The 12,379-nt window shown below is 42.4% G+C and overlaps 1 protein-coding gene across 1 annotated transcript; it reads right to left on the bottom strand.

Moving 5' to 3' along the window:
• Nucleotides 1-859: 859 nt before the first annotated feature.
• Nucleotides 860-10,560, bottom strand: LOC106579439 (melanocortin-2 receptor accessory protein 2A-like). The gene is made up of 3 exons (XM_014159347.2): nucleotides 10,107-10,560; nucleotides 9,389-9,488; nucleotides 860-2,442 (listed from the first exon to the last, which is right to left on the bottom strand). The coding sequence occupies exons 1-3, from the start codon at nucleotides 10,228-10,230 to the stop codon at nucleotides 1,938-1,940; spliced, it is 729 nt and encodes a 242-aa protein (XP_014014822.1). The 5' UTR covers nucleotides 10,231-10,560; the 3' UTR covers nucleotides 860-1,937.
• Nucleotides 10,561-12,379: the final 1,819 nt, after the last annotated feature.

The raw sequence follows: 12,379 nt of genomic DNA, 5'->3' as shown, positions 1-12,379 counted from the left end.
AATGCCTTTTCCAGCATGATGGAGCACCTTGCCATAAGGCAAAAGTGATAACTAAGTGGCTCGGGGAACAAAACATCAATATTTTGGGTCCATGGCCAGGAAACTCCCCAGACCTTAATCCCATTAAGGTCTGGGGAGGAGGGTGGACAAACAAAACTCCAAGCATTGATTATACAAGAATGGGCTGCCATCAGTCAGGATGTGGCCCAGAAGTTAATTGACAGCATGCCAGGGTGGATTTCAGAGGTCTTGAAAAAGAATGGTGAACACTGCAAATATTGACTCTTTGCATCAACTTCATGTAATTGTCAATAAAATCCTCTGACACTTATGAAATGCTTGTATTTATACTTCAGTATTCCATCTGACAAAAATATCTAAAGACACTGAAGCAGCAAACTTTGTGGAAATTAATATTTGTGTCATTCTCAAAACTTTTGGCCACGACTGTACCGATCCTGCACAGGTGGTGTTACACGTGGTCTGCCACTGTGAGGACGATCAGCTGTCCATCCTGTCTCCCTGTAGCGCTGTTTTAGGCGTCTCACAGTACGGACATTGCAATTTATTGACCTGGCCACATCTGCAATCATCATGCCTAAGGCATGTTCACGCAGATGAGCAGGGACCCTGGGCATCTTTCTTTTGGTGTTTTCAGAGTCAGTAGAAAGGCCTCTTTAGTGTCCTAAGTTTTCATAACTGTGACCTTAATTGCCTACCGTCTGTAAGCTGTTATTGTCTTCATGACCGTTCCACAGGTGCATGTTCATTAATTGTTTATGGTTCATTGAACAAGCATGGGAAACAGTGTTTACAATGAATATCTGTGAAGTTATTTGGATTTTTACAAATTATCTTTGCTAAGTTTAGTTTTATTTAGTCACAACCTTCTATAGACTTGGCAGACGAGACTGATATGACATGTAGGTAAAGCATTGACAGGAGCAACACATGGTATATAAAAAGTTGTCTATAACAGTTTATAGTGAGGAACAGGTGTGCTACGATTAGTACTGAACAAGAACAACATTCAGACTGCTGTTGAATTGGAAACCCAAGAGAAGAGTCTTGCCTTTCTGGTGCATTTTGGTTGTTGCATCAAATTCTCCTTACCTCTTCTGTTGTCGTCATCCCTTTATCTGATTCCTGCAAGGCTTCCGCCAATATACGGGGGGGCCGAGTGGCGCAGCATTGCAGTGCTAGAGGCGTCACTACAGTTCCGGGTTCAATACCAGATGTTTCAGAACAGGCCGTCATTGGGGGTCCCATAGTGCGGCGCACAATTGGGATAGGGGAGGATTTGGCCGGGGTAGGCTGTCATTGTAAATTTAAAAAAAATCTTAACTCACTTCCTAGTTAAATAAAAAAAAACACAAAAACATTCTAAAGCAACTTGATGAAGCTGAACTTCCAGTTTAGTGTTGAGATGTGACGTCACAAGTTCTGGCTCTGCGTGGGCAACCTTGTTGACATAAAGATTAGAAAAGTAGCGCATATCACATATCTATATTTAACTCTGTATTGTTAATTAACATTAAATGTTTATATATTTTGACTGTACAGTATTTCAGCCTGAACCAAATCTGAACAGAATGAAAATGTCAGGAGGTACAGTTACTGTAGGAGGATCCAGAATAATCCAGAATGTCCTCACAATGGAGGTGGTGTGAGAAGCTGGAACCACAGCCTAATTAGGAGACCTTGCACTGTACATGACTGGCACAACACAGAATGTTAGATTAGGACTTATTTGAACCTCCATGAATTCGGTTCACACAACTCTATATAAGGCTGGTGAGTCCTGTGATGTCCTCATAATTATCTATAATGTCCTAACGGAGGTGGGTGTGAGAAGTAAGCAGGACCATAGTCTATTGTGTGATGGGCAGGACAGTCCATCTTCTGAAGGGCGCTACGTGGTCGATGACACTCCCCCTCTAAGATGATTGGTGGTTCCCCCAGTCAATTGTGTGATGGACCCCATGGGAATGATACTCCCCCTCCATGATGATTGGTGGCTCCCCCAGAAGCAGATCGTCCGCCTCCAGAGCGGAGCTGTGCTCGGAGTTCACAACGTTAGGGATGTTGAAGAGGGACAGGGACATTGCCTCTCTGTGGTCAGTCCGGTCCCCCCCCAACATGGCAGCCCCTTGCAGGGCACGGCTGACACCTACTTCCATCCCCACCACCACCCTCTCCTCTGGGCTGCCTGACCTGCCTCGCCCCGGCCCCTGGACCAGCCCTCCTCTGGATGCTCCCACAACTCCTGCCCCAGCTCTAGGTCTGGACCCCCCCTGGGCCTGTTCCTCATTGATGTGGAAGAGAGAGCGGCTGAGAGAGGAGTCCAGTTGGAGGCAGGGCCGGTTGTCAGGGTCTGCAGGGGGGCGGAGGTCCTCCACACAGCTGGTCAGATGAACACGCTTCTTACAGGGCTCAGCTCCTCTAGATGGGGGACAATTGAGGACCAGGAGTGTATTAGAAGAGAAATAGGTGTGACTACCTCACAATTAAAAGTGAAAAACATAAGTTGCCTTAATCAGAATCAAGGAGGATAGGGAGAGGGAAGAAAGAGACATGGATGTTAGGTAAGAGAGGACAGGGAGAGGGAAGAAAGAGACATGGATGTTAGGTAAGAGAGGACAGGGAGAGGGAAGAAAGAGACATGGATGGTAGGTAAGAGAGGACAGGAAGAAGGAAGAAAGATATGGATGTTAGGTAAGAGAGAACAGGGAGAGGGAAGAAAGAGACATGGATGGTAGGTAAGAGAGAGGACAGGGAGAGGGAAGAAAGACATGGATGTTAGGTAAGAGAGGACAGGGAGAGGGAAGAAAGAGACATGGATGTTAGGTAAGAGAGGACAGGGAGAGGGAAGAAACATGGATGTTAGGTAAGAGAGAACAGGGAGAGGGAAGAAAGAGACATGGATGGTAGGTAAGAGAGGGTATCATGTATTCCCTTTTGGGGCGTATGACTCTTCCTTCATGCTCAAACAAGTCTAGATTGAATAATCAATGCATGTTTGGAAAGAGCTGTGTGTTGCGTGTCCGTTGGCTAATTCTGTGTATGTTGGCACTCCTGTGTATATTGGCTCAACACCATATTTCTATCCTCTTAGCGGGTGTCTTTGTTTTTTGGCTTTAGCTCAGCTCAGCTCAGTATATAGCTGCATTGAAGCAGGCAGAAAGAGAGAGAGGGAGGAAGGAAGAGAGAAAGCTGAGTAAATGGATGTCATGGCGTTGGACTAGAGCAGTGGAGCGCTGTGATCAGCAGACCTGGGAGGTTAACAGGCTTGGCCCTGGTGGGGCCCCTTGAGGCCCCCTGACCTCCATTACTGAATACAGCAAGACAATTAGCTCCTCTACTCAGCAGCCAACACTCATCAGCTCTCACATTCACTTAGGGCCTAATAGGCTGTGTTTAGACAGGCAGCCCAATTCAATTTTTTGCCCCAGTTGGCCTTTTGACCAATCATTTCAGATCTTTCCACATCAGATCTTATTCAGAGCTGATCTATATGATACAACTACCAATTAGTGAAAATAAGATCAGAATTGGGATGCCTGTCTAAACGTAGCCATAAAGAAGAGAAGCCTGATGTGTCAACACACCCATGCATGCGCACGCACACACACACACTGGGCTACAATTGGAAATGCAAGATTCAGGGAGACTGATGGGTATCATTTACTTTTTCATTTGTTGTTATAGTCACACACACAGAGACAGACTTCCAGCCTTAACTAGTTGGTCACATTAAATGCATTAACTGCCATCCTGCTTGCTGTGCTGTAGTCCTGCAATAGATAGAGCCTAGGAAGTATCAAGGTAGAGCAGCATGCTGATCAGTCACTGATCCCTGCATGCTGTTTGTTTTCATCAGCAAGCCAGTGAGGTCTGTCTGGAAGGCAGTGAGGTCTGTCTGGAAGGCAGTGAGGTCTGTCTGGAAGGCAGTGAGGTCTGTCTGGAAGGCAGTGAGGTCTGTCTGTAAGGGATCCCAGAGCTGAGCCTCAGCCGAGCCTGGCAGAGATCCACTCCAGAAGAACAGATACACACAGACTCAGGGGCACAGCTCTCTGACAGCTAATGAGAGAGCCGTGACAGCTGCCACACACACAGTCACAGGGATAAGGGTGGTTCAGAGAGCAGCATAAAACGTTCACAGGGGACAACTGAGCTTAAAGAAAGAGTCAGTTTACAGACAGTTGAGAAAGGGAGAGTGTGAGGGGATGAAGCTCCAAGAGAAAGAGAACTCAGACTGCATGCAAACAGACTGCATCATCACATTGCCGTACGATCATTTCTATGCAATTGTTGCAATCTATGCACGGCATCACCACAATCAGAATCACACATGGACGTTTTATGAATTATCTTCCAGCCACATGCCAGGTGTGTGTAACAGGCTACATCCCACAACTTTATTATAAATAAAAATCACCAATAGCAATATAATACATAAAACATGATAGGTAACACTTTATTTGACACCCAGCGTCATAACAGGTTAAGACACGGTCATAACCATGTCATAATATGTAATAACAGCTGACATAACCTGGTATAATATGATCATAACACTGTCATGATAAAATATATATAAACCTGTTGTGACGTATATTGTGTTATTTTATGGCTGGTTATGACACCTACATAAGAGTGTGAAAACCCACAAGACATACCACAGTAGTTATTTTATGGCTGGTTATGACACCTACACAAGAGTGTCAAAACCCACAAAACCTACCACACAAGGCAAAACATTCTATTATACCATATGCTACTTGTCAACAGTGTTTTTATGTTATATATACAGTACAGTACCAGTCAAAAGTTTGGACACACGCACTCATTCAAGGGTTTTTCTTTATTTTTACATTGTAGAATAATAGTGAAGACGTCAAAACTATGAAATAACACATATGGAATCATGTAGTAACCAAAAAAAGTGTTAAACAAATCTAAACATATTTATATTTGAGATTCTTCAAAGTAGCCACCCTTTGCCTTGATGACAGCTTTGCACACTCTTGGCATTCTCTCAACCAGCTTCACCTGGAATGCTTTTCAAAGAGTCTTGAATGAGTTCCCACATATGCTGAGCACTTGTTGGCTGCCTTTCCTTCACTCTGTGGTCCAACTCATCCCAAACCATCTCAATTGGGTTGAGGTTGGGTGATTGTGGAGGCCAGGTCATCTGATGCAGCCCTCCATGACTCTCCTTCTTCATCAAATAGCCCTTACACCTGGAGGTGTGTTGGGTCATTGTCCTGCTGAAAAACAAAATTCTAGACCCACTAAGTGCAAACCAGATGGGATGGCGTATTGCTGCAGAATGCTGTGGTAGCCATGCTGGTTAAGTTAGCCTTGAATTCTAAAGAAATCACTGACAGTGTCACCAGCAAAGCACCCCCACACCATCACACCTCCTCATCCATGCTTCACGATGGGAACCACACATGCGAAGATCATCAGTCCACCAACTCTGCATCTCACAAAGACCAAAAATCGCACATTTGGACTCATCAGACCAAAGGACAGATTTCCACCGGTCTAATGTCCATTGCTCGTATTTCTTGGCCCAAGCAATTTCTCTTCTTCTTATTGGTGTCCTTTAGTAGTGGTTTCTTTGCAGCAATTCGACCATGAAGGCCTTATTCACGCAGTCTCCTCTGAACAGTTGACATTGAGATGTGTCTGTTACTTGAACTCTGTGACGCATTTATTTGGGCTGCAATCTGGGGTGCAGTTAACTCTAATGAACTTATCCTCTGCAGCAGATGTAACTCTGGGTCTTCCTTTCCTCTGGCGATGCTCATTATAGCCAGTTTCATCATAGCGCTTGATGGTTTTTGCGACTGCACTTGAAGAAACTTTCAAAGTTCTTGAAATATTCCGGATTGTCGTTTGTCTTTGCTTATTTGAGCTGTTCTTGCCATAATATTATGGACTTGGTCTTTTACCAAATAGGACTATCTTCTGTATACCACCCCTACCTTGTCACAACACAACTGGCTCAAACGCATTAAGAAGGAAAGAAATTCCACAAATTAACTTTTAACAAGGCACACCTGTTAATTGAAATGCATTCCAAGTGACTACCTCATTAAGCTGGTTGAGAGAATGCCAAGAGTGTGCAAAGCTGTCATCAAGGCATAGGGTGGCTACTTTGAAGAATCTCAAATATAAAATATATTTGGATTTGTTTAACCTGTTAGGGCTAGGGGGCAGTATTGACACGGCCGGATAAAAAACGTACCCGATTTAATCTGGTTACTACTCCTGCCCAGTAACTAGAATATGCATATAATTATTGGCTTTGGATAGAAAACACCCTAAAGTTTCTAAAACTGTTTGAATGGTGTCTGTGAGTATAACAGAACTCATATGGCAGGCAAAAACCTGAGAAGATTCTGAACAGGAAGTGGCCTGTCTGACAAGTTGTTGTTCATCTTGGCTCTTTTTATTGAAGACTGAGGATCTTTGCTGTAACGTGACACTTCCTACGGCTCCCATAGGCTCTCAGAGCCTGGGAAAAAGCTGAATGATATCGAGGCAGCCCCAGGCTGAAACACATTATCGCGTTTGGATAGTGGCTGGTCAGAGTACTCTGAGACTCAGGCTCGTGCACGAGGGCACGAGATGTTTTTATTTTCTCTCTCTTTGTACGTATACACGCTTTCCCGGTCGGAATATTATCGCTTTTTTACGAGAAAAATGGCATAAAAATTGATTTTAAACAGCGGTTGACATGCTTCGAAGTACGGTAATGGAATATTTAGAATTTTTTTGTCACGAAATGCGCCATGCTCGTCACCCTTAATTACCCTTTCGGAAAGTGTCTTGAACGCACGAACAAAACGCCGCTGTTTGGATATAACTATGGATTATTTGGGACCAAACCAACATTTGTTATTGAAGTAGAAGTCCTGGGAGTGCATTCTGACGAAGAACACCAAAGGTAATAACATTTTTCTTATAGTAAATCTGACTTTGGTGAGTGCTAAACTTGCTGGGTGTCTAAATAGCTAGCCCTGTGATGCCGGGCTATCTACTGAGAATATTGCAAAATGTGCTTTCACCGAAAAGCTATTTTAAAATCGGACATATCGAGTGCATAGAGGAGTTCTGTATCTATAATTCTTAAAATAATTGTTATGCTTTTTGTGAACGTTTATCGTGAGTAATTTAGTACATTTTTTGTAAATTCACCGGAAGTTTGCGGGGGGTATGCTAGTTCTGAACGTCACATGCTAATGTAAAAAGCTGGTTTTTGATATAAATATGAACTTGATTGAACAAAACATGCATGTATTGTATAACATAATGTCCTAGGATTGTCATCTGATGAAGATCATCAAAGGTTAGTGCTGCATTTAGCTGTCTTCTGGGTTTTTGTGACATTATATGCTAGCTTGAAAAATGGGTGTCTGATTATTTCTGGCTGGGTACTCTGCTGACATAATCTAATGTTTTGCTTTCGTTGTAAAGCCTTTTTGAAATCGGACAGTGTGGTTAGATAAAGGAGAGTCTTGTCTTTAAAATGGTGTAAAATAGTCATATGTTTGAGAAATTGAAGTAATAGCATTTCTAAGGTATTTGAATAACGCGCCACAGAATTCCACTGGCTGTTACGTAGGTGGGACGATTTTGTCCCGCCGGCCCTAGAGAAGTTAACACTTTTTTGGTTACTACATGATTCCATATGTGTTATTTCATAGTTTTGATATCTTCACTATTATTCTACAATGAAGAAAATTGTAAAAATCAAGGAAAACTCTTGAATGAGTAGGTGTGTCCAAACGTTTGACTGGTACTGTATATATATTTATTTATTAAAGTTGTTAAATTATTATTGTAATTGCACACACCTTGATGTCATACATGCACCTACCCCAATGCTCTGTTGTTGACAGGGATGAATGCAGGAGCAGATACTCTCTTTTTGACTGATGACTGATATGAGGGCATGTAAGTGATAGTCTTATCTGGCTTATATGATTATGATGGTCATAATGCTTCTTGACTTTGTCATAAAGTGTATTGTCTTAGTCCATGTAAAGTGACACAGGATGGTCATAATGCTTCATGACAGTGTCATAAAGTGTATTTTCTACAAGGTATTTAAAATATGATGAAAAAAACATGACTGTAAAGAATTCATTACAATAAAAACAAAGGATATAAGAGACAAACTTTCAAATGAAAGGAAACTTTTTGGCAGGAAAAAAAACTAATTTGAATAAATGTAGGTTTTCACACTCTTATGTAGGTGTCATAACCAGCCATAAAAAAAACACAATATATTTCACAACAGGTGTAAATATATGGGTCATGACAGTGTTATGACCATATTATTACAGGTTATGACAAGTTATGTCAGCTCTTATGACATCATGACATGATTATGACCGTGTAATAACACTGGGTGTTAAGTGAAGCGTTACCACATAATTGCATAAATGTATAAACTTTGATCTTGTAGTTTTTCAAATAAATGTATTGACCTGTCAAAAAATGTCTTGATGCTGTCCCATAAACACATAGTTGAAAGCTCTAGTTCGGCAGATGAGCTGCAGCGATGCGGCTCTTCTACCATTGAAATGAATGGACTTCCACCGGAACGCATACAGTTTAACGCAGTTTGTTTGCACGAGGCTAGAGAGAGAGATGAGCGGAGTGGGAGAGAAACAGGGCATTGAGGGAGGGGGAAGAGAGGGAGGGACCACCAAGGGAGAGATCTCTGAAAAGGAGAAAGAAAGAAGGATCAAAGCAGAGCGTATAGTAAGAAAAAAAGAGGGAGCTGACAGAGAGCGCGCCCACGTGAGAGAGAGCAAGCACAGTGTGCAAATGAGACATATGCTACAACCATGGATACAAGGGAAGAGGGCTGCTGATAATTACAATCCTTTACTAAGATGGCATCAGACATCAAAGTGCACTGAGACTGGGAGGGAGAATTGTCTCATTTACAGAGAGGAAAACCAAGAGACACTCTGAACCAGGCGCTCTCTGTGGTGCTGAAGCAGAACTAACCACAGCCTGTGTAAGGCTCTGCCACTAACACGCCTGGTGCTGTCCATGGTGCTGGAAAGAAAGTACCATAAAACTTTGAATATGAACAGCCACACTGAAAATGTTATTTACCTGGTGTGATAACTAATTGTGCATGCTAAGAAACTGTCCGAGCTGCTGAACCACCACTAATAAGCATGGTGCTATCCATGGTCCTAAAAGCACCATGAAACTTGGAACATGGACCAGTCACACTGTCTGCCATTTACCTACCGTGGAAAATAATTGTGCACATGTTAAGAGGCACTGGAAGTTGGTGGATTGCTAAGTAATTCACTTGATTGACATGTGATGGCTGGTTGATAAGGAGACTCACTCGGGATGTGGAGCTCCTGTCTTGGTGAGAAGCGTCAGGACAAAGAACATGAAGATGACAAAGACAGCCAGGCCCACCCAGAAGCCTATCACGATGGAGTCTGCAACACAACAACACTTGATTGACAGCTCAAATACATGTTTTAGTTCCAATGTATAGTAGGTCATTATATCTCATATCTACAGCATGACAAAAACAACAGTATTTTAAGCACAATGAGATGGAGAGGAGGGGGAGAGAGAGAGGAGGGCTATGAAAATGTATTATGTCTAGACTGGGGTGACATTGATTGGTGCATGTTATTCTAGAGGAAAAATAAATGTAATGATTGTGTATGTGTCTAATGTTAAGAGGCTGACACATACAGGCCTAAACAAGGAACTCCCTTACTAAGACACTCAGCATTGACATGCTTATATTTCTCTGCAGGGTTTACACTCTAAGGCGGTCCCCCCCCCCTCTCTCAATAGCTCTCATAAACCACACACACCCTCTACCTATTTGTCATCATGAAGAATATCTGCTGTACTTAACTTTAACTTCTAGCCACAAATATGAATGTAATGCAATGAGCCATGGCAATTATCATGCATAAATACATGCACACATGATTTAATCACAGTTTACTTCTACAATAAAGTAATGCATGCGTAACGCTGAGAAGATGGGTGAAGGGGGGGGGGGGGTTCAGGACTGTAAATTGAGATCCCGTACTTACATCGGTGCGCTTTGAGTCCCTCGAACGAAACAGGCTCATCATCGTCGTAATACTCATATGTCCACTTGTAGTCCGGATCCGCAGCGTTTCCGCCTGATAGATTTGAGTGGTTAAACTCAGACATCTCTCAGACAAATAGATCCAAGAGCGCAGGCGGACTAAAGAAAAACAAAAAAGGCGAACGTTGAGAGACAGTTTTATTCCCCAACACCAAGAAAATAAAATAAATCTAGCGAAGTAGGCGAGGATTTCTGGAATTGACTCTCCGTTCAATAACACTGTTATTATATGAGGTATACTAAACTTCACCACACGCAGCTATGTGCTTACACGGCGAGCGCTCTCTCTCTCTCTCTGGATTCGGAACGAGGGTGCGCCTCTCCATTGACATCATCTTGAATTGCTTTCGGACTCGTGCGCTTGGCTTGGATGCGCAGAGCAATAATGAGTTGGAGGACGGGGAAATGGAGAGCGGTAGGTAGGATATGTAGCCTACACTTTTTTTTAGAAGAAAGGGACTGCGATGAGGAGAGATCTTATCACTATCCATCAAAGAAAATATTTATGCAAAGGCACATGTGGCTTTAAAGATGTTCTGGATCTATGTTTTGGAATACTGTCAATAATCCATCATGTTCAAAGGTCAACCATACGCTATTTTATTTTCACGAAGCCACAGAGTGAAATTAAAGCAGCAAAATCCAGGCTATTATCCATCAAAGGTTCAGCAGTTAATTAATCAGTGGATGTTTGAAAAGGGATGATTTCAGAAGAGACATTTAATTCATCACTATTTGTTCATCATTGTCTTATTTAGGGATTAAATATTCCCCAGGCAGTGAAGACGAACTAAATTGCACAAATGCACAATACAAGCAAGGGCTTTTGGAGATATTAAGCTGAATGTTTTGAGCTGAAAATGAAACAATCACTTTAACATTGGTGTAGGCCTATCAAAAAATGACAATTTGAAAAAGATCAATCTAGAAGAAAATATGTTTACACTGGATGAACTCACATTGCAGTTACAGTAAGATAGCAATTTTCATTTTGAATGCTGAACTATAATGGCCTTGGGTGAATCATTATAGTACACATTCTTAACCCTGGGTCAACTTGTCCATGCCTCCCCTCACCTAGCAGGTCAAGACTAAAGAGAAATCCCTATGTCTGAAATTATCAACAGCCTACATAAGCAACTTCTCAAAGATAATAAGGAGACATTTATCAAAGCAGCTACATATAAAAAAACACAGTTACTGTAGGCAATATGAAAGATACAATTAGTAAATGCTCTGGTCCCCTTTTACAGTTAAAATATGCCGGCAGATTATTGACTATATCTGCCTAACATGGCTATACTGGCTATTATGTATGTGTGTAACCCTGTGTGATCTGCTGTGTGAATGGCAGGTCAGGTGTGCTATTCTATTGAGTCATCCTTCCAGACCTGCAGGCCAGTGTTTAGCTCTTATTAACCAGAGCTCAGGGGACACGACACGACACGACACAACACACACACACACACACACACACACACACACACACACACACACACACACACACACACACACACACACACACACACACACACACACACACACACACACACACACACACACTCTGCTACAGCTAATTGGACCACAGGACAACAGTACCATATAACTGTACAATGCACCAGGGATATGGATCTTGTAGGTACAGTGAGGGAAAAAGTATTTGATCCCCTGCTGATTTTGTACGTCTGCCCACTGACAAAGAAATGATCAATCTATAATTTTAATGGTAGGTTTATTTGAACAGTGAGAGACAGAATAACAACAACAAAAATCCAGAAAAACGCATGTCAAAAATGTTATAAATTTATTTGCATTTTAATGAGGGAAATAAGTATTTGACCCCCTCTCAATCAGAAAGATTTCTGGCTCACAGGTGTCTTTTATACAGGTAACGAGCTGAGATTAGGAGCACACTCTTAAAAGGGAGTGCTCCTAATCTCAGTTTGTTACCTGTATAAAAGACACCTGTCCACAGAAGCAATCAATCAGATTCCAAACTCTCCACCATGGCCAAGACCAAAGAGCTCTCCAAGGATGTCAGGGACAAGATTGTAGACCTACACAAGGCTGTAATGGGCTACAAGACCATCGCCAAGCAGCTTGGTGAGAAGGTGACAACAGTTGGTGCGATTATTCGCAAATGGAAGAAACATTAAAGAACTGTCAATCTCCCTCGGTCTGGGGCTCCATGCAAGATCTCACCTCGTGGAGTTG

The sequence above is a fragment of the Salmo salar genome, chromosome ssa02 (assembly GCF_905237065.1).
Source record: "Salmo salar chromosome ssa02, Ssal_v3.1, whole genome shotgun sequence".
NCBI classification, from domain to species: domain Eukaryota; kingdom Metazoa; phylum Chordata; class Actinopteri; order Salmoniformes; family Salmonidae; genus Salmo; species Salmo salar.
This window is presented reverse-complemented; position numbering and strand designations above follow the sequence as displayed.